Source organism: Cryptotermes secundus, unplaced genomic scaffold (assembly GCF_002891405.2).
Source record: "Cryptotermes secundus unplaced genomic scaffold, Csec_1.0 scaffold964, whole genome shotgun sequence".
NCBI lineage: Eukaryota > Metazoa > Arthropoda > Insecta > Blattodea > Kalotermitidae > Cryptotermes > Cryptotermes secundus.
The window spans coordinates 862395-885842 of NW_019725428.1; the positions used below are offsets into that span (position 1 = coordinate 862395).

The 23448-nt window shown below is 38.8% G+C and overlaps 1 protein-coding gene across 5 annotated transcripts in view; it reads left to right on the forward strand.

Moving 5' to 3' along the window:
* The window catches only part of LOC111863425 (AF4/FMR2 family member 4), a 460597-nt gene that overhangs the window by 289526 nt on the left and 147623 nt on the right, over positions 1-23448 (forward strand). For all 5 annotated transcript variants that reach the window (XM_023849745.2, XM_033751058.1, XM_023849746.2 and 2 more), the window contains 3 exons: positions 8217-8711; positions 12979-13053; positions 16877-16972. In XM_023849745.2, the coding sequence (XP_023705513.1) occupies positions 8217-8711; positions 12979-13053; positions 16877-16972 (666 nt within the window). The remainder of the gene's footprint in view (positions 1-8216; positions 8712-12978; positions 13054-16876; positions 16973-23448) is intronic.

Consider the following 23448-nt stretch of genomic DNA (forward strand, 5'->3'; position numbering starts at 1 on the left):
CAAGGTGGCACCGGGTTCCCTTTTCGTCGCCTTCTACGACTCACAGGGCTGCAGTTGAGATATTTTAACTCGCCTCCACATGGGGGAGCAGCACGTTACTGAACTTTATTTCGTTTGTAGCTTCACGTCATATTTATTATTAACTATCTGCTTGAAGACAGAAGCAATGAGGTCCGCCGACACATTAGCAGCAAGCCCATTGCCACACGGTACCATCACTGGAGCAGCTCCTCTTAGGAAGACTAAAGAATGGTTGTAAGAGAGACATTGAACTCTGACGCAGTATTTGCACAAGTGCATAAAGAGAACAAGTTGGACGGGCTGGGCTCTACCTGATCGTGTTGTCTGTCTGCATACCCGCCTGCTCTAAAAATAGGTAAAATTGTCCCTGTGCTTAATTAATCGAACAGCACTCCATGAAGGCGTGTGGGGGAGTGGATGTATAGCTCCGCCATTCGTGACCTGGACACTAGATGCAGAAAATTGATCAGCTTCACACCCTGGCCTCTTTACCCTCTTGGAAAGAACCCGTAGTACCTACTGGATAGTAGGCTGAATGGCCAGCAGAACCGGTCTGGACACCGTGGAGAAGTTAAAATCTCTTGTCTCTACCGGGAATCGAACCCGGTCGTCCAGCCCGTACCCTGCCTTTGTACCGACTGAACTATCGCAGCTCATCCCAGGCTACATATTCTAATTACATTTAGTATGGGGGAGGGTAACACTGAAAGTTGTCAGGTAAATTCAGATGACTAAGGGACGTACTACGGTAGCATGCACTGTCTTCGCTCGCTCGGAAGCCGGGATCGTGGGTTCGAATCCCACTCAGGGCATGGATGTTTAATATCTGTGTGTCTTTCTGTGTTTGTGTACAGGAAGAGGCCTTGCGACGAGCTGATCACCCGCCCAAGGAGTCCTACCGTATGTGTAAGATCTAGAAAAACCGAAGTGAACGGAGTTCATAGAGGTAGGCCTAGGCCCACTGGGGCTGTAGTGCCAAGGGGGGGACATACTAATTAGTTACAACTGGTCACTGCACTGCATAAAGCCCAAATTGAACCCATCATACAGAATATTGGTCCTTATCTTAAAATACATATGTTGGTCTGGAGGCTCCTGCAGTGCTCGGGAGAGTACACCATCTCGGTCGGGACATCGACTATCCTGACAGAAGTTGTTCGAGGTTTACCCTAGTTCATCCAGTCCAGTCGCACGTGGCTTGACGACCTGGAAGACCACAATCCGGGCTGTAGTCGTAGTTCAGTACTCGCGTCTCACTTTATATTCGTCGTTCAATGTAAAATATGCTTGCCGAGGAATCTTCTATCCGTAAATGGTTAAACATTTCTGTGTACGACGATTGTAAACAAAATGACACATTGCGCCATATACTTCCTGCTGTTCTAGCAGTACGCTTCATTGATCAGTAACGATTTTGGGTGGTACGTACAACATCGGCTGACATTTCTTTCAAATTTCTACTGGCAAGTCACAATACGATAATGTTCTGCGGGTTATTGGGTAATGATAGGCTTCGCTACGTTTTGATCGATTGTAGCCTAAAAAGCCTGTGTTGATGACCAACCAGTCGATATACGCTCAGGCTGTGACATGTGAACATGTTGCACTCCCGGCAACTATGTGTTTTAAGTGTGTTACACATAATATGATTGATTAGCTTTGTAAGTTGTTTTCTTATCAGATCATAGATTTATGTCCGTTGTATCATTTACATTTTGAACACAAGGATTTTCATGTCAGATAAAGAAATCAAATTCTGACGGTCAAGAAATGCATATACCGATCTCAAAGTCTTCGAGAGCCTTCCAGTGAGTTGTGACTCGTTTAAAGCGGTGAAAGGGGCCCAAAAAGAAAAAAGTAACAGGAATCTCGCGGGAATAAAATTACATAATGAGGAACTTGGTAATTTGTACTCTTCGCCAAATTCATGATTAAAGTTATAAAATCAGTGTTGTGGGTTGGACATGGCGCACACTGAAATGGCCAGAAAAGCTTACAAAAAATTATCCAGAACAAGTGAAGGCTCAGATGGGAGGATACTATTAAGATAGATCATAAATAAGTGTTCTGTGAAGATTTGAGCTGAAAGAATTTTGTACTTCTTTTGGCTTATTTTGGACTTCACCCATCGTCTGCTTTGTAAAAGACAAAAGACCACGACGTTTCGGAGACTGGATCTGTCTCCGTCTTCAGGTGGATAGGGAAGGATAAACCTACTCAGTTGGGCTGGTCCAGTGATTGAGACTAGCTCTTTCTAACGGGCCCAACTAAGTAGGTGTATCCTTCTCTATCCACCTGAAGACGGAGACAGATCCNTAATAGCCGAGAAATTTCTTGGCGAGACGAGCAACTATTAGCTTATGATTATTTTGTTACGTATGGCGAGAAATGTAAAGGATGTTGTGGGATCGCCCTGACTCCATGTCAGTAGTGAAGGATTAAAAACTGCATTCAGTACAGTTTAGAACAGGTTTGTTATACTGAAGGGAATTCAGAAAGACGGGGCCCCGTGACAGAGGCAGGCTCCAGAGCGAATTTAAATATTTGTAGTTTGCAGCCATTTTGGGACTTAAATTTCACGTCGCAGATAAGAGCGAATTTGCATAATAAAATTACGAGTGTGTTAAGATATTAGTTGAATTACTGAAATTGCAGATTAGTTCATTACAGTGTAGCATGGCAGAATTCTTTGTATTTAGATTCTCATATCTTTAAATGGTTATTAGATCGGGTTAGCGTAGCGCTAATGCTCTAGAGAAGTGTTCACGTGGTTGGAGTCTCTGCTACCCTCATTGAGGTTTTCATGGTCTTCCTCAATCCCAGAAAAATGCCGGGGGAGTATCTCGATTAGATCACAGTCGGTTCCTTTCTCATCCCTTCCAGTTTAACAGCCAACCCATCATTTGACGTTGTATAGTCTTGATACAGCGTTGTAAAATAACCCGTAAATTAGAATGTTTCATACATGTCAGAAGTGTAAGAAACTCGTAGTTTCTGCGAATAGTGTTTTTGATGCTGGCCTCTACTAATTTTTTCTTGTGTTCAAGGCAATCTGCAGGTTTAGGCCTACTGCTTGCATATTGTTCGCTCATGCATACTGTCACGTGTCTATGGCTGCGTGACTAATAATAACGGGTTTGGATTTATTGGCACGTTGTTTACAATCACTCGCATTCACGATCACAATAACTCACAACAACTCTCAGCCGAACTTGCTCAGTTCTGATCTGAACTATGACTCAATTCTGGTCTTAACTGCAAGTGGCTTCTGATTTACGAATGACTTTATTTTCAGAGTCAGAGTTAATTTATGACTGGCTGTTTACCGCCAGTCAGTTCGTCTTGAGAATCACGACCAGTATTTTTTTTCAACTGAACACTTTCAGTCATAGTCCTTATGTGACATCCTCACTGACGAAAATATGGGTCCGTCGTTTACAATTGCTGCTGGTCCTCACCCGCGCAGTCATTCTCGGGTCCTAGTCCCGCGGGGCTCATGATCTCATTTTACTGCCTCAAATTGGACAGACCCCCAAACTAGAAGACCAGATCCCCGTATTTATATCCACCAGGAACAGGGTGGCGCAATTATACCCCCAGGCACCTCCTACGACTCGCAGGGCTACGGTGGAGGTATTCGACCCCGCCTCCACGCGAGGTTCTGTCACTTAATTCTGATCTGAACGGCCCCTTATATAGCGTATCCGTATCCAGGGACACGCCAGGTGAACCCAAGAAATATATTTCCAGGGAACCATGTTTCATGTTTGTATCCCAGGAAACTTGTTCCGTAACGAGTTTGCTTCCAAGAATCCATCTCTGTGGAAACGTGTTTGTCAGCGCGTTCCCTAGCAATGGGTCCACAGGTCACAATATTGTAAGCGATTGAAGGCCAGTATCCAGGCTTTTCACGGCCGCTATAATCCTTCAATATGGGAACTGAATACCGCACTTGTTTGTAAATCATTAGAATGTGTATTTGGAAAACTACAGGAGCCGGGATAGCTTAGTCGGTATAGCGACTGGCTACGGGCAGAACGACCCAGAGGTCAGGAGTTTAGTCCCGGTAGAGTAAAGAATTTTCACTTCTCCACGTCGTCCAGACTGGCTCTGGGGTTCGGGCAAGCCCCTGTCCAATGGGTACGGGGGGCTCTTTCCCCGGGGTAAAACGGCCGGGGCGTGAAGCTGATCACTCACTTCCAGCTAGTGCCGAGTTCAAGACAAATGTGGATCTATACATCCACTCCCCCATATGCCTTCATGGCATAGTGCTTTATTAGTTAAGTACAGGGACAACTTTACATTTTTACCTTTATCCGAGAAACAACGCCCGGAAAAACTCTGTGACACTTCAAGCTTGGTAGCACAATAAACAGAAAGGGACGATTTGACAGATGTAAGTTTCGAAGCCTTGAATACGCCGTTGTCATTTATTATGCTTAACAACTGGGTGCGATGCATGCGGTAACACCAGAGAACACAAATTAGAGTGTATATTCATATCCATATTAATTATAATCCGTGTGAAGAATGATGTTGCACATATTACACTGAAATTTCCTTCTGCGGTGGAAAAGCCATGGCTGAGTGGCCCGTTTATAACGTAAAATTTCTGCTTGTCCTGACAGAGTGATGGAGCTGGTCACCATGAAAAAAAATGGCGCTTAGCGGAGTGGCATGACTCGTGGATTGTTGTAAAAGGAAAGCTATCCCTGTAACAGGCCGTGAAGGCTCATAGGGTTGTGAAACGTTGAGCGTCCCACATTATCTAGAGTCTAGACAGTCGGCTCAAAGATGGCGGTGAGGTTGTCAGACTTACGCGCCGGCCGCGGTTTACTCCCCAGGAAAATTATTTAATTAATTCCTGGTACTCATTTCTGTTAGAGGCTGAGTCAACCCAAGGGCCATAGTGCGACCGGAAAGATTACGTCAATTGAAAAAATCCAGTGACCTCATCGGGACTTGAACCCGCGATCTTCCGACTTGTAGTATAGTACCTCAACCAACTACGCTACCGCGTGGACTGTTGGCAATAAGAAATTCCAGGTCACAAAAACGGCATAACAAACCATTCATAAAGGTTAATAATGCTACTGTAGATGTATCTGCAAATTAATAATTCCGTACTGTTTTTGGACGTAACTTATATTATTCATAGATTCAGTATGATGGATTAATGGATTCATTGGTGGCAAGAAAAATCCTAGGTCGCAAAAGCGGCACGACAGAAGTCATCTGTAAAGTTAATAATGTTGTTTAGGTGTATCTATAAAGCGGAACTATGCTTAAATGTAAAGTAAACAGGCCGTGGAGGTGCATGGGGTTGTGAGACGTCGAGGTTCCCACATTCTCTAGGCATTCGGCTCAGAGATGGCGATGAGGTTGTCAGCCTTACTCGCCGGCCGTCCTTACCCCCAAGGAAGATTCCTGGTACTCATTTCTGTTAGAGGCTGAGTCGTCCCCAGGGCCATAGTGCGGCTGGAAGGATTAGGTCAATTGAAACATCCAATGATCTCATCGGGAATAGAAACCACCGTTCCATGCTTAAATAGAATGAATAATCAATATCTGCTAACATAATTTTGGACATCACTTTAGTTGTCCACAGATTTCAGTATTCAGCCTGTCTGCTAGTGGAACATCCATAATGCAGAGAGAGTGGAGTGTAGTCTAAAAGTTGTCTGCCATATACCAGAAATTGCGTTGTGTTCACCAGTAACCGGTATTGATAGTTCTCCACATGCTGTCACTCTTATGAGAGCTGCTGTTAAGAGGAATTACCCCAGAGCCTGCCGCAAATCGTTCGATTCTTACAGCGGGAAGGACACGCGGCTCCCGCGCCAATTTGCACGGCATGTTTCCGGACTCGTGGTATAGCCGACACACGCCAGTATCATATACATATTGCAGTGGCTGTTCAGTATCGCTTCAGTAAATCTTTGGGCAGGTGTCATAAAGCAAGCTCATGCGACTGTCGACCGTAATCCCCTAAGCCGCTGCTACTGCATTAAAGATTCCTTCGGCCGCATTACTTACGTCGAAATGGCACTTTAAGGTCACGCATAGAAACAAGTATTCATGTACAGTGCATACTTGGGAAAGTAAGGAGAAGATTTCGGCACGAATTTCAGGACGTTGGATTTCCACATAAAGAAAAGCTGATCCATACACTCGTTAATGCGTTTAGACAGGATCGTTGATAGACAAAATAAAATTTACAATGAAAATTGTGTGTGTTCACTGAAGAGAAGGTGGATGAAATTGGTGCTGTGCTTGAACATTCACCTGGAAAATCTCGTAGACGCCTTTCACAAGAAATCGGGGGTTCTCACTTTCCAAAATTTCACTGCTCGAATGTGAACGTTTTACTGATATGCAAGAAATGCTTATAGTAGCAGCATGGAACGTTTTCTGTGACTGCCATGATATGGATTGATTTTATAGGGTTTGAGGGTTTCACGGCGGTCACTGTTAAGGCTATGGTATTCTGGACTGTGCAACTGTGTAGATGTTTGTGCTGATATGACGTCTCGGAGGAAGATACTGCCTCGGTCTTCAAGGTTTAAGTGTGTAGGTTCAGGAATTTGCTTAGTTATGTAAGCAAGTTTCGTGGAAGGTAGTCATGGGACCCATGGAAAGGAGTAAAAAGAAAGGGACCGAGGCTAATCGGTGGAAAGAAATGGACAACAAATGAACAAAAAATTGTCCTCAAAAAGGGCACACGTGTTTTATCATATGTGGCGAGGTGGGCATTGCGGAAGAACAGATATTTCCATGGATCCACTGTTGTTTTCAGAAGAAAAATTGAATTAGTGAAAAATGGGCATCGTTGGCTCCTTTCAGGACCCAGTAAATCTTTTCTTGCAGGAGGTAAATTTAAACTGAAAATTGGGAATGTAGGGCCCATTCTCAGAACGTTCCTCTCTTGTCCCATGATGAACTTTGGCGTGACTTGTCTATATAATTAAACATATTCCTCTACCTACACAATTAATCCCTGAAGATGGAGGAAGTATGTTCCTCCGAAACTTTTGTATCTGCCCACAGAATCACAACCCAGAAGCCCACTATCTTGGTGGATTTTGCTCGTGCTTTGTTGGTCTATGGGTTTGTGGATTGCGATGCAGGCCTAAACCTAGGCAGAAAGATATGCAGGGAGCTTGCCTGTCTTGTGCAGGAGGATTTGCAGCATAGTGTCAGATTACCTCTGTTTAGAACATGAAGCAGGTGTTATTTGACTTTCAACGATTTGTTTGCCAAGTTTGAGGTTGAAACATGTGTTTTTATAGTAGTAGTTGCATAGTTAATCACTCATACTCGTTTATAATTAAAGTGTCTTGATATACGTATGTATGTTATGAGTCATATCCTGGGTCCTTCATTTCACTTAATCGATTTATTTTATGACTGCCCTGTGCTTTGACCTGGCCAGTGCTTGAAGACTAATTTTCAGTTGCATGCCAGTCCTATCAAGAGGTGGCATAGTGATGCAGAATATTTCATATCAGTACTTTCTCCTCTGTGTCTTCAGTAGAGAGGATTCTCCAGTTTTATTTAGTGTTTCTGAAATAGCCTTCCAGCTCTAGTAGGTCTGGATCACTAGACATGACTGCAAGAGGATATTGTTCTTTTGGGATCATCTTCTGGGCTATGACATCGTACAGTCTAGTAGGGAGGGACCTACAGAATCCATCATTATACAGAAGATGGAGACAGAAGGTTCCTCTGGAATGTTGATAATCACCTACAAGACTGTACAGTTTCATAAACCAGAAGACCACAGTTCAGGTATTTGCCATGAAAACTCCAGATCTCTTAAATATTTCCTTGTAATGTTACATCCTCTTTGTGGTGCATAGAAATGGAGGGGTTACTATCACAGAAACAAATGTTTTTATTAATGAACCCACAGCATGTTTCGGCCCAGACAGGCCATCATCAAGTGCTTCTTAAGGTGATGAAATATTTACTCTTTTACTATAAATTTATACTAGCATTGTAGTCTCTGTGTATTCTGTCACCATTCATGTATTACTCAAGACACACGAGATAATGCCACTTTGGGCTGAAACATGTTGTAAGTTGATTAACAATATTTGTTCATGTGACGGCAACTTCTCCATTTTTACTCATGAATATTATTATTGTTGTTTATTTCCAAGACTTCTACAGTCATGTGTCTCAACTTGCTGCAGGTGCTCCCCTCAGCTGCTGACAAAGTAACCCGGCAGATACAGAGTAAGTTGGGCGACTATGATGCGGTGCAGCAGATCCTGGAAGATGATTCCAAACGCTTGATTGGAATTGATGGTGTCCCTCCCAGCCCTGCACCTGGGGGCACCCATGCTTTCTTCTCAGCTGCCAGTACACGACTGCAGCAAACTCCGGAATTCAAGAAGCCATCTTCACATCAGCATGGCAGTGTTGTGAGTAACGGGAGGGTGAACAATCATTACCATCCTCACAGTGCTCCTCGAGGTGGGTTTGTGAAGCCTGCAGATGGGAAACCGCCTCATGGGGGTAGGGGCGGATATCCTGGACAACCTGTGAAGCATGGTGGAGGCAGCAATGATCATCGGTCCAATGGTGGCATTGTACCACCAAAAGGACCGCCTCAAGGTGGAGGTGGTAGCAGTAATAGCAGAGTGCAGCAAGTTGCGAGGACTCTTCCAAGATTAAATGTTAACCAGGTTAGTATGCTTTAAGTGAACAGCCAGTTTAAAGCTGTATCATTTGAGGTGTAATTACATCATTTCCAAGCTGCCTCAAGCCAATGCCAGGAAATTATCTTGAAATAGACACACATTCACTACCTCTTATATCCCTTTAAACTTATATCTTATAGTCATATATTTTACCATAATATCGTAGGTGATACAGTGTCATTACACATAAGATAAAATAATAAAGCACACAGAGGGTCTTTGAAGAAGAAATATTCTTTTGGTCTGTGGCAGCGTAGTTTCTGTGGTGAAGTGTATGTGCATTGAGCATGAGTGGATAACTTGATCTGTCACTTGCTGGTAGCAGAGTGCATTCACTTCTTTTTTTTCAAAGGAAGTGTCCATACTAATGAAATACCATCTGTAATGTAGTGACAAAGAGGGCACAATGGAGTTATTGTGTTACATTAGGTTATTAACACATTTATTAAGTAGACCTGTGGCCGGAAGCATGTATTTCCACTGTAACCTTGCATATGAAGTCTGAAATTTCCTCTGAATCTACCTTGAGTATTTGTTTTCGTTTATGTTACAGTCATTAGATTGCAGTCACAGTGTAGTATATAACACAGGAACTTGTCTGTTATGTGTTCTTTCATAGTCAGGAAGTAATCATTGCACCTGTACGTCTTAAAGACAGAAAATGTCTGTAGAGGAAGCAGGGGGTGCTGAGAATATGTGGGTATGTTGGGGTTGAAATAATGGGAGGCTTGAGAAAACTTCAATAATGAGGAGCTTCATAACATGCACACCATGCCAGATATTATTACAGTGATTAGATCAAGAAGGATGAGATGGGCAGGACATATAGCACCCATGGGAGAAAAGAGATTCATATTTTTATGGGAAAATATGAAGGAAAGAGACTGCTTGGAAGACCTAGTTGTAGGTGGGAGGATAATATTAAAGTAGGTCTCACAGAACTGGATGTGAAGGTGTTAAGTTGATTAATTTGGCTCAAAATAGGTGATGAGCGGCATGCTTTTGTAAACATGGTTATTAAGCTTTGGGTTACATAAAATGCGAAGACTATGTTGGGTGGCTCAGCAGCTATTGGCATTTCAAGGAGGCATTAAATCGTTATTTAGTTATATATTTAGTTGATGTCCTCTGCCCATGAAATTTGTTCTGCGATTTAAGCAGGAAGATAAATACAAGATTTCTTGCAACCACTTTTGTTTACACTGGGGAGGGGTGCTGCATATTTTTTAGAGGCCATTTCCTGAACATACGTTAAGCGGTGCTAGGGGTCACTCCCACCTCAGAGGTTTGCATGGTTTTGTAAGCCTATCTTATATAAAATAAGGAAGTTAGGCTAGAAGTATGTCAGAGCAACCAGAACATGAAGAATTTTGTACAGAACACTGGTGTTAATTCAAGAATTTGCAATGGACCTCAGTCAAACTGTAACCTCATTACACAAGAACCTATTTGTGGACATGGGGTTTAGAGATGCAGTAACCATCTTGCGCAATCATTGTTGATGTGCTGTAAGCCTGTAAGTCCCAAGGCATGTCATGGCAAGGAAATTTCCACATCCCTGAAAGTAAGCCCTGTCATAATTGCATGACATGTATTTGAATTTTTCATACAACCTAATTACTATACAAGCTTTGTATTTGAGTGTAACATCTACAATCCTTTCATCGTCATTGACAGAATAGTTACACTACATGGAGGAGACGCTGTGTATTATGGACAGAATTGTTGTATTTCTTTATTGTCATGGATATATTTAACTTTTTAAAGCACACTATTATTTGAGGTTGAAATTTATATTGCAAGGTTGAAAAAGTGTAAATTGGCAGATATAAGATTCAGCAGAGCTGATTCAGGCACAAGGTGGGACACTAGATTCTCTGTTCTGAGGTTTGTAAACTCGTCAATTCTGTTTTGGAATAAGGAAGAATTTCCTCAGCAGGGGAAGGAGTATATTATTGTACCAGTTTACAAGAAGGATGTTGAAACTGACTGTAGTAATTATTGAGGCATATCACTGTTATAAGCCGAATGCAGAATTTTATTCAGTGTCTTTCTCTCCTCGTTATTATTGTTAGGGATCATCAGTGTGGGTTTTGACATAACAAATCAACTACTGATCAGAATTTTTACATTTGTTAGATACTGGAGAAAAAATGGGAGTAGTCAGACAGTACGTCAGCTATTTGTATACTTCAAGGAAGCCTATGATTCAATTATGAGGGAAGTATAATACAGTATTCTCGTAGAATTTGGGGTACCCTGGAAAATAGTTACACGTTCTAAAATATGTTTAAATGAAGCCTACAGTAAAGTCCCATATAGGTCAGCATTTGCCTCATACATTTCCTATTAAAAAATATTTAAAACAAGGAGATGCTTTATCACCATTGCTTTTCAAATTTGCTTTAGAATATGTCAGGTGGGACTGAAAGTAAATGGGATTGAGGGGATAGTAGCATGCAAAAATAAAGAGCATTGGCAGGAAATGGGTGCATATATGATTAAATATAAAGAGAAATGGGAGTGGATAGTAATAAAGCATGAAAGTGAAGCATAAATAAATTTAAATGATCAGTAATTAGTAAGGATGGTAACAGGATATGTATAATTAACATGTTAATCTATAATACATGACTTCTGTACTACAGGAATAGTAATGTAAGCATGATGTTGGGACATAAGACCAGAGTCAAACTCTGGTACCTCAAACTTTAATTTGTAATGAAAATTGTATTCTTTCGTTCAGTAATAATTCATGATAACTTGCAAAATCAATAGAAACTCTTATTTTTGCTTACAATCAGTCTTGAGACTGGCATATAATGGACTAGTAGCCATTTTTTAATAATTATCTCTTTACTTATCATCACACCATGAGTTTCGTCAGAGTGGTGGATATCATATAATATGGTGTCATAGTGATTCATAATTGGATGCAGTTTTATAAAATAATGTAAGTTCACAAGCTCTCGCATAGTGGCGTACATACTTGTGTCAAATTTTTGCACTCTGTGGCATTTTACATATTTCAATTGCTTCTGACTTTAGATTTTATTAATTTCAAAACAGCTTGTTCTGCTTATTTTTTATATTTGTTTTTAAGGAAACCTGAAATCTACTTAGTTGTCAAACAAAGATGGAGTGTTTGAATGATTCAGGTGGAAGCTTTTGGGTTGTTATTTTAATCTTGTTACATCCATTGTAATTGTTGGTGACTTTTAATTGAAATATTGATTATTTGTGTTTACAGGGATGTAAGTGAATGTATTTGCCTCAGTATGTTGACATTTGCAATAATAATAAGACCTCTCTACATTTAAGAGGAAGGATTTAATATTATCATCAACATTTTGACCCTTTTTAAGATTTCAAAGCTGTACTATGTGTACCATCTGCTTTAACTTGCAAAGCCCTGGATTTTGCTCACAGAGTATACGTATATCTATTATATGATTCATAGAATAAACAATCATCATTTGGTTTATTTCTGTAGGACCTTATATTGGGCTGACTGATGCCTTCCACATGCTTTTCAGTTCTTTATTCACTATCATCAATTTACTGGATGCCATGTAGTCTGAGTTGTTGACAGCACTGGTAAATGAACTACAAATTTATGAAATGAAACAATATTTAAGTGCAACCTAATATATATCACTTACCGTATATTGAGCATAAACCCTCTAAGACATTACCAAGGTCATGGCTACATGACCCATCCTATTGAGAAGATTCTGTTACGCGGGTCCCCTGTGCTGTAGTTGCTTCTTCCGGCTTAAAACCAGGCCTACACGTAGCAGTCGCAAGTGTTACCAACAAAACACTGTTTTAATTTTCATGTCTTAATCTTTGTTCTCTTGTTTTAATTTATCTTTACTTCTGTAATTTGAAATTTAATTTTTATCTAAGGGTTTTAGCTTTAAATTTCACCCAAGATTTGTTATACATCTACCTTGAATTTAATTTCACGATACAATAAGAATCCTCATTCGATGAATAAAATGACAGTTGATTGCAACTCAACAGCTCAGACTGGTGCATAGTACGCCTTATGGCCCGTGAAAGGGTCGAAATATGTTGCGTCTCTAATAAACATAATAAAAGCAAATGTTGATGCATTAGTGTCTTCTTTGTTTTGAATACTGATTGTTGTTGTGTAGATGGTATATTCTATACTTTATATATCTTATTTGTGACATACAACAAGATGCACAATATTAAGAAAAAAAAATATTTGCCTTCTTTGTTCCAGATGTCAGGGCTGGGACAAAGGGAGTCATCACATCTGGGTAGTGCTGGACAGCCTGAAGTTGAATTCATTCTGAAGGTGAGAATAACTTACATGCGTCTTATCATTTTCTTCTGCAATAATTAGTTTGCATGCCAACCACACATTTAATCCATGTTGGCTGTTGTGTCAGCTTGACTGCAACAGGTACTTCCCATATGCATATACACTTATCTTGCTTTCGTTCCATCAGGCTGCACTTTTCTGAACGAACAAGTTCACAGAAAGACCTTGTAACTTGGAAATTTTTAAGTCATGAAGTGTGTCCAGTTCAGCCAACCAAGAGTGGAAAGACAATAGTCCAGTGATACATTCATGGACATATTTTCTAACTGTATTTCTTTCCCTGTTCCATACATCATTAACTTTGATTTTCATTTGTAACGGGTACAGTTCTACTATTGCAAAGTTAATCTCAGAAAATATTTTAGATAAAATATGTAGATTTCAGTGAGATAGGCAGTCATAATTTTTATGTCATGGATATTTTTTCTGTATGAAGATCTATTTTTGTGACAGAGTCTGATTTGACTAAAATGTAAAATATAAGTTTTGTTAAGCCACTGTGAAACAAAATTAAATTTATTTGTTGCCTTCACTGTAGATCCTCAATACCAGATTTTATCAAAATCTATTCAGTACTTTCAGAGAAGAAACTCGTGTGTGGACAAACCTCGCCTATATGGAGTCATGTTATGTACTTTCTACCACTGATATCTAAAATTGGAAGTTATTGGATTTTCTGTAATTCTGACCTTATAGTTACGTTAAACATTACTTATTTTGGACATTGTCCATTGTTCTTGAGTTTCTTCAAACATGACGTTTCAGAAAATTGGTCTCATTCCATCATCACTTAAAACAGAGGGATGGTTCCTGCTCAGTTCTGCCCGTCAGTGAGAGCTACCTTTCCTACTGTGCATCTGATGAAAGAAACAGATCCATCTTCATAAATATTGTGTCTGAAAGACTCAAAATAGTTGACAGTGTTCAGAGCTACAGTCATGTTTATTACAGTATGACATCATCAGAAACATTTACACTTAGGTTATAGCTCCATGACATACAGAGATATTGGGTTTTCGGACTTTATCCATCGTCCTGGTTTTTAAGATAACTAAGAAAAACATGACGTTTCGGAAACCGGATCTGTTTCCGTCCTCAGGTGAGGGAAAACACCTATTCTGTTGGGTCCCTTAGAAAGAGCTAGCCTCAATCACTGGTCCGAAACATCGTGTTTTTCTTAGTCATCATAAAAACCAGGACGATGGATAAAGTCCGAAAACCCAATATCTCTGTGTGTTATACACCATGGTCAGAATCCTATAGTAACTACTCCATGACATAACTCAGGAATTGAAGTATGGAGAAGCTGGGCCGCGCCATAGCTCAAGCGGTTAGTTGCTGGCTTCCCACCATATAATTTTTTAGGTAATTTTAACCTAACTAAACAGGAAGCCAAGCAGCAAACCAGCAATGTACACACAGAGACTATACACAACGTCTCAGTTTACATCTCAGTTTAGATTTTTAGGTATTAATATAACTCAAAATCTCAAATGGAGTGTACGTATTCAGTCCTTGTGTTCAAAATTGATTAAGGTATGTTATATTATTAAATCTTTGAAAGATGAGGTAAGTTTACATATACTCAGGAATATATACTTTGCCAAATTTCAATCGTTGGTAAGTTATGGGTTGATTTTTTGGGGAGGAGAAAATGAAAGTATTAAAGTCTTAAAAATACAAAAATAATGCTTCGTTTCATGAAAGGTGTAAATAACAGAGTGTCATGCAGACCTTTATTTAAAGAATTGAAGATTTTAACTATTATGTCCTTGTACATCATAGAGGTGTTGTGTTATTTTAAGAGATATAATATATACACTACGAGAAATACTGATTTATACGAGTATAATACTAGGAGGAAAGATGATCTTCATGTACAACAATGTAACACATCAGTTTTTAAGAAAAGTGTTATTAATGTGGGCATTAAATTATATAATATACTTCCTTTGGAAGTTAAAAAGTCAAAGGGATGTAATGAATTTAAACATAAATTAAAATTATTTTTATTTGATCGTCCTTTCTATACATTGAATGAGTTTCTTCAACAGGGACATGAGGAAGCATAGAAGAAAAGGGAATTATAGTAGTTATTGTTATATTTTTAAAATTCTTAGTAATGTTGTAAGGCAAGTACAGTTTTATTTTTAGTCTAATACATTCTAGGATTATAGAGCTTTTAACAATGATGTATTTAGTGAGTTGACTTGTTCAAGTGTTGCAGTTGTAACAGTATGAATGCAAATAAATATGAATATGAATATGTACATTTACATAGTACATCTTATTCTCGCACAGTAAATGACATTTGGATTGATTTTATTGCCTGCATATTCTTACATTTATAATTATAGATTTCACTCTTTGACTTTACTATAGTTATCCAGTTTGATAATGCCTTTGAACAAGGGACTCATGTTCCATTACGGTATATGGCATGACAGTTCAGATGTTTGATGTTTAGGTATTTATAGCACTTGAGGATCACCCAGAAATTAGGTCGAAACATGTAGTGGGTAGAATAAAAACACTGTTAGTACTAGATAGTGATGTTGATGGTATTGTAAGAATTATGTATCTTCACTTGGCCAAGTGTATGGTGGGTTAGTGCCCTATGACACACAATGATTGCTTTTCCCATGTACATCTTTCTTACTCATCCTTCCAGTTGATACTGCATAACTTATGCAGATCAGGAAGTCTTACAAAATGGACTGAGAAACACGCGGTTGATCAAGGAGCTTATAAGAGTTAAAATTATGATTACATATATGTACTCTTTGCCAAGTATAATTAGAATGATCAAGTCAAGGGGGATGAGATGGTCATGACATGTAGCACGAATGGGGGAGAAGAGGAGTGCATATATGATATAAGTGGGAAACCCAGAAGGAAAGAGATCACTAGGAAGACAAAGATGTAGGTGGGTGGATATTATTCAGTGGATCTTAAAAATATAGGATGAAATGGTGTGGATTCGATTGATCTGGTTCAGGATAGGGACCAGTGGAGAAGCTCTTGTGAACACGGTTATGAACATCTGGGTTGAATAAAGTCCTGGGAAGTTTTTGAGTGGCTGCACAACTGGCAGCTTCTCAAGAAGGGCTCAACTCCATGAAGTTAGTTATTTCATATATATGAATTATGGTGTGTGAAAAGAGGTTGAATTTGAAGGATGCCATCTTTGGAGGTGATGCCATGTAATGTGGTAGAACTTTATTGACATTTTGGAGGAACCTGTTGCTTCTGTCATCAGGGTCAAGGACTAAACTGAGCAGGCTGACTTGCTTGCTCAACTTACTCTGTTACCCTAAAAATGGAGGCAGTGTATTCTTCTGAAATGTCAGTAAATTTCTGCAAGACTAAATGGCATCATATCCCACAGAAGGATATTCTTTGTAGTCACTGCACTGAGACCCTCGTTTATTAGTGGGAGGGATTTATGTGACGAGTATACCCGTCAGTATAACCTGAAGGTCTGAATTGACAAGGGCAGTATTTCAGACTGTACGAATACATCTGGATGGAAGTTATTCTAATGATCTAAGAAGAAGAAGAAATATTAAAATTAATATTTTTTGTAACAAGTGGCTTGTTTTATAATTCAGCTTAAATAATTAACAGTGATGGAAGATAAATCATGGCTTGTGCAGTATTCATGTTGAAGATGTGGTAAAATACAAGGAGAAGAAATAATTTTGCTTTTAAATTGTGTCATTAACTTTGTTACATTCAGTACAGTGTATTCATTTGTAAGCTAGACTGCATCTGATAAGCTCGTTTCACTTAACAGGAAATGACAGAAGTGATGGAGATGACCCCTATCACTGGTATAGCGACCCCAAGGAAGGAGACTGAAAGCAAGTTTATATTCAATCCTGTTCTTCAGGTAAGCTTTAACCTGTTTGCCAGCTGATGCTGAAATAAAAGAAGTTCTAAAGTTTGAATATCATGTACATGTATTATAAAAAAACATGCATGAACACACAGGTCTCTGTAGATTTCCAGCTGCCAGATTTTAAAATACTATAGAAAACAGAATGTCTTTAGTGTTATTTACTGGTGCTGATTCTTTGGATTTGTGTTAGTGTTGAATATTTGAATGTACTGCCAGAATTTCTAAAGGTCATTGCAACTTGTATGATAATAGCAGTTTCCATTTTAAAAGGAATTCATATTTTTCCATTCACTTCCACATACAATGAAACCTCTGGTTTGTGGGTGCCCACCCCAAAAAGAAAACCAGGAATATCATTAATAAATGAGAAGTGTTTGTACTGGAAAGAGTGAAAGTGTCAGCATACATTACCATGTTTGCTCTCTTTGAGTTTATCTCTTTGCCTTCAAAGAGTGTAATTATTTCGTAAGAGACAGGAAGCAGAGCTGAAGGACATTTGAGTGTGACCCAGTACTTAGTACCTAATGTTGGTATAGTTTTCATTAATTTAATCAATTTTCATTGTCTTTGTGCGATTGGCCTTGTTAGTCTGTTCTGATACTGAGGATTAGACTCAACAGTGATCCTTTTTCGCCATGCCTTCTGACCTGTTTTTGATGAAAACAACTAAGGGGATGTGCCTGCTATTCTGTTGAAACATGTTGAAACCATATGGTTGTATGGTTTTGTTTCTTCATTGGCTCAAATTGTGCATATTAGAATTTAGAATTAATTCGGAATCAGTTTTGGTAAGTATCATTGGATGGTGGGATTGACTTCTTAGAAGATCCAAGTAAAACAGGTTCACAGCATTCTTTTAAACAGGAGTTAGCATGGACCACATTTTGGCTAGTTAACTTGTACCTTTATATTTTTAAGTATATAATCCATCCTCTTCTGAATTCAACAGTAACATGGTTGTAGCCATTATTTTATAAAATGTTAGAAGAAGTACAGTCTTTTCAGTTATGCCAGGAATATATTGAAAGCTCCTTAATTTTTTATTATGATCATTAAAGTAGTTTGTAGTTTATTTGAATGTGCAGTGTAGTAAATACACAAACTTCTAAGATCAGAGGGTGGCCGCGCCATAGCTCAAGCGGTTAGTCGCTGGCTTCCCACTGCGGCGGCCCGGGTTCAATCCCAGGTCTGGTCAAGTGGGATTTGTGGTGGAAAGTGGCGCTGGGGTGGGTTTTCTGCGAGTACTTCGGTTTCCCCAGCCAATCTTCATTCCACCAAATTCTCCATCATCACCCAGTTCAGGCTACAATAGGCCAATCAGTGGACCCAGTTGGACTCCCCCCCCCCACACTAGCAAATTAAAAAGAAAAGATCTGAGGGTAAAACATGATGAAGTGCAATCTCAATAATGTTTATTTCTCAGTTGGTCACATGTTGGAGGTACATTTTGTCCATTCATTAAATTCATTATCATTATTACTGTTCCATTGTAAAGGTAAGGTGCTTCCAAATTATATGCCTATAGTAAAATAAGAAAGGAAGAAGAACAAAACAGTAAAGGAAAGGCAGAAAAGAAACTGTAATTGAACACAGGATTTGTTAGGGTACCAAAAGTATTGATGAAAATCCCATCAAAACAGAAAGAATGGATATAATGTAATAGACTTCTGCTGCTGTTACTACAGTAAAACTTGGTTATAGCAACATCGGTTTCTGCGACACCTTGTCTATTGCGTCAAATATTCAATGGTACGAACTAATTCCTCATAAAGCAACTGTTTTTATACCTTGCTTAGTACGACATGCACAAATGCATCAACCTCGTATGTAATGTCATTTTCATTCCTGAATTTCTCTCATATGGACATTGAACGTAATTTAGAAAGTGTGTATTGGGCAAGTAACAGGAAACAGATGAAGATAACTGATTACTGTACTCGTATCTAGGTACAGTAAGGCACAACAATTGATGTAATCTACTGTAATTTGGTGAGTAGGCCTACCTTTAATATACAGTATTAGTGCGGTGTGTATTGTCAGTGAAAAGCGCTGTAATATGTCTTTGATATTACACATTTGGGCAATTCCACGTTAATGTTACGTTAGTCTGTACTTAACTACGTATTTCACTAAAAAATGCAACATTTTAACTCGGTTTTTGGTAGATTTTTACGTGACTAACATAAGGCTACTGTGGAAGTGCCCATTTCGGTTACGACATCCGTTTATAACGACACTATTTTTAGGTCCCTTTGATGACGTTATAACCAAGTTCTACTGTACTACTTTTCCACATAAATTCTTGGTATAGGCACTCTAGCCTGTTCTAGCAGGTTCTGATTTCATATTTTCCGAGGTCTTGATATCCTTGCAGCTTATAGTGAATCTGTTTTCATATATATTTTGATTAATTTTTTCCAGTTTTCTTTGTGTCAGTCTCTTTGATTTTTACTGATTGTATTTTCAGTTATTTCCTAGTACTTTCATTTTTAATGATGTATTATTAAGAGGAGATAAGATGTATGAGTTATACTTTTAAACACTAGGTAATGACCACTCCATTCCACATCCTTTCCAATTCATTGTTCACTAATCTTTGCACCATGCTATGTGATGTGAGTTACGGATACTGCCGTTAGTTAATGTATAAATAAATTAAAGAAATTTTAGGGAGGAACGTGTGAAGTATTGTGGTGGCTTGGTCAAGTAAGCAGAATGGATTGAGCAGTGATAGTGAAAAGGACAGAATTAAAATGTAGGGGACAGAGCCTCTGGGACGACCACAAACAAGGTTGTTTAATCGGATGCCGAAAGCAGTGAGAGAAAGAGGAAAGAGCTGGCAAGAAATCAAAAAAGAACAGACAAGGAAGAAAAAAGAGATTATATATATGTTATGACCTTCAGTCTATATGAAATAAAACATTTGCCGAAAGAGTAAGGAGGAAGAATCAAAGAGAGGTTATCATTGTAGTAAGGTAGAAAGAAGGAAGATGAAGCAGATCCTCAGGTAGCATCTTAATGAGTGCCACTAAAGAGGTGTGTCATGTCAGCATGTCATCATCCAGTATCTTGGTTTATGAGATCTGATGATTGTATAAGCAGACTGATTCAACAAAAATATATTCTCACTGACCTCTAGTGAGTGTGTTCACCTTCTAGGTACTTAACATTCAATTTTATACATGGACTTCACTTCTACCATGCCTACAAACATTGCTGGAAACCATTTTCCATTGGCTTTTTAATACTGTCAGCCATTACTCTAAATGTCTTCAGGTGTTTCGAAATGAGACAGGATTACATTAAAGTTATTCAGGGTCGAGTTAGGATGGATGTCTCAACGCTGATACTTGTCTTTTGGTCAAAAATTGAGTTACCAGTCTCCTGTGATAGAATGGTTGTTGTCATGATGCACATCCACTTTCACAGCCAAATATTTTTTTTAACAAATCTGTTTCTGAAAACAATCTAGAATTTGAAGATTAAATGATTGCTTGACTCTCCTTGAGGATAAATACATTATTGATTAATTCTTTAATGTAAAAGAGCAGATTAGAATTTTTTTGCCTTTTATATTTCCCTGCACCTCCCTCTTCCCCATAGTCTGGTAGAAGTTTATTGTGGTTTGGAAGAATGTACTGTATGCATTCATCCATCCTCAAGGCTGAAGAGTAGGCCAACTAGGTGAATATTGTTGCTTCCTGCTTGTTTGCACGGCTTATACTTATATAGTCCTCTGAAACATTAATAAACTTCTGCCTCACACCCAGAAGATTGTATCTTCAGTGAAAAATCAATATTAAATAAAATAACCATTGCTTCAGTTACCACATGTTTAACGGGGGCGTGCGGTAGTGTAGTTGGTTGAGGCACTATTGTACAAGCCAGATGGCTGTGGGTTTGATTCCCAGTGGGGTCATTGGATTTTTCAGTTTACCTAATCCTTGCAGCCACACTATGGCCTAGGGTTGACTCATCCTCTAACAGAGATGAGTACCAGGAATCTTCCCTAGAGTAAAGGGCAGATGGCGAGTAAGGCTAACAATCTCACTGTCATCTGTGAGCCAGTTGGCTAGAAACCTCAACATCTCACAACCCTATGGGCTTCCATGGTCTGTTACAGGGATATCTTTGCCCTCTTCTGTTTTCATTTTTTTAACTACACATTTAGTCATCAGGGAGTCAGTTCAAAACATACTATTCCTCAGTTAATCAGTTTCAGTTTTGAAAATATCCTCTTAGGTAGCAGGAAGAGTCATAATTATCCTCAGTAAACAGAAGATACCAAGATACTTGTACACTTCACCCAGTTATCTTGGCACTGTTTAAGTTCTACTTTTGACATTGTTTTCAGGTTTTGACATTTGAGATAGAAAGTCAAACATATCAAAAAATCAATTTAATGATTTAAACCTAGTTTTTGAGTTTCATTATATTCGATAAATGATATAAACTCCATCTCAAGTGCAAACAGTATATTTTGTGTCTTTGATCTTGCTTCCCCACACTACATGTTTCGGCCTCAGACGGCCATCATCAGGTGTATAACACTCACATTGCTGTCACACTGCACCCAGCTCAAAATTTAACATCTAAAACACTCTCCCTGTCATTATCAACTTCCAATCCGTTGATAGCTGTCTGGCTCGTAGATTATTTCACACGCGTTAATTTTACTTTATTGTAATGGCACCATAATAAAATCTTTAGTTCTAATTTTAAAACCTTTAAATTCTTTCTCCAAATTTTAAAATTTTAAAATTATTAGGGTTATTCGCCCTATGTTTAAAGTCATTGGTCATCACATTGAAGTATTCTATCCTGAAATCTTCTTCTGGATCAGTAACAGGTTCATCAGCATTTTTATAATTGAATATCTTTTATATGTGACTTGTTCTATTTTCTATGAATGTCAAATGAACATCATATATGCTGATTCTTGCAGGTTCAAAGGCTCTTTTAATGCAGAATAAAATTCTGTTGAATAATATTGTTTCAGCCAATCGTAAAATTTCCAAAAATGAGTCACTGTGTTAGTTAAATTACTCTCAGCTTTTTGCCAGAATTCTCGTATTCTTTGAACATGAAACAGAAATTTGTACTGTATCAATAAAAGCAGTACAAACATGAGAGTTGTTAGTTCATTTGAAATTGATTCACAGTCGGTCACAATTGTATGACTGTCACATGTGTCATGAAAATTACAAAGGGCTTTACAAATTTTGTCAAACTGAAACCTTAGCTTCAACACTACCCAGTCCACAGGATGTCCTAGGAGGAAAAGTAATTATTTTGGGAGGTATAGTATCTGTCATTCTAAGTGAAAAAAGAGTAAATGTACAAGTCCTGTTGTGGATGGTTTGCGAGATGGAGCTACGGAAGTTATCACCTTAAAAGAACATCAAGATGCAGTCAGACAAGCAACATGACATGTTCTCACACTAGTTGCAAGGTGCATTGATGTTGATGGTGGAATTTTGAAAATGTATTGTACTAGGTACTGTACCAACTTTGTCACTTGAACAGTAAATACCAGTATTAGAAACAATAAGTAATATCTCTTTCTTATGAACAGTTTGGAACTGTACAGTTAAGTAACTCTGTCTGAGAAACTGTTCTGAATAGGACATGTACATATACACAGTTTTGTGTAGAATGACCGTTATATGACTTCCAGAATATTGACCTTTCCTCCTGGGACACTCTGTATACTCTCTTGAAATGAGGTTTCAGAGTATTTTTTAATCACTGTTGCCCACCTTCTGGAAGATCTGGAGGGAAAAGCATACACTTTGAAATAAGCCCCCCCCCCAAATAGAAAAGAAAAAACTTCTTGCCAATGTTGGCGATTTGGTGGCATCACTTAGCAGATTCCAGTTGTGACGTTCACAGAAGTTCTTCAATTTATAGGTGATATCCACATACTGTCTTCTATCATATTTGCTCCATAACCCTGACCTTGAGAGTCATGTGCTTAGATGTGGAAGGCCCAATTCTCTGAAAATGGTGTCTATCAGCACAGAAGCAGTTATTTCTCCATACTACTTTATCTCAGCATCACAGTCTGCTCGATATGGCCAGCTTCTATAGTGCAGTCTAACAGTATGGCAAAGTACTTGCCATCTTTGATTTTATTTGTATTGCCTCCTTAACTTTCCTTGTCATTAATTCAAGCAACTCATTCTGTATTTCATGGCTTATGTATTGGTCTGAAGTATTTTCACCTATGCAACGGATACGCTTCCACGAAACTGGATTGTATTTATATATATTTCATGGAATCTATAAAATATCATGAATTTTGGTTGCATATAAGAAGAATGTTTGTTTCTCTGTGCCCTCTAACACTAAGTTATGTGATGCCTAAAACTGTGTAATTTGTAATAGTCAGTAGTGAGGCCTGGCATCTTGCCAGTATTTTCTGCCTTCCTGAGAGTGTGACTGGTTCTCCTAATCAGTGGTTTTCC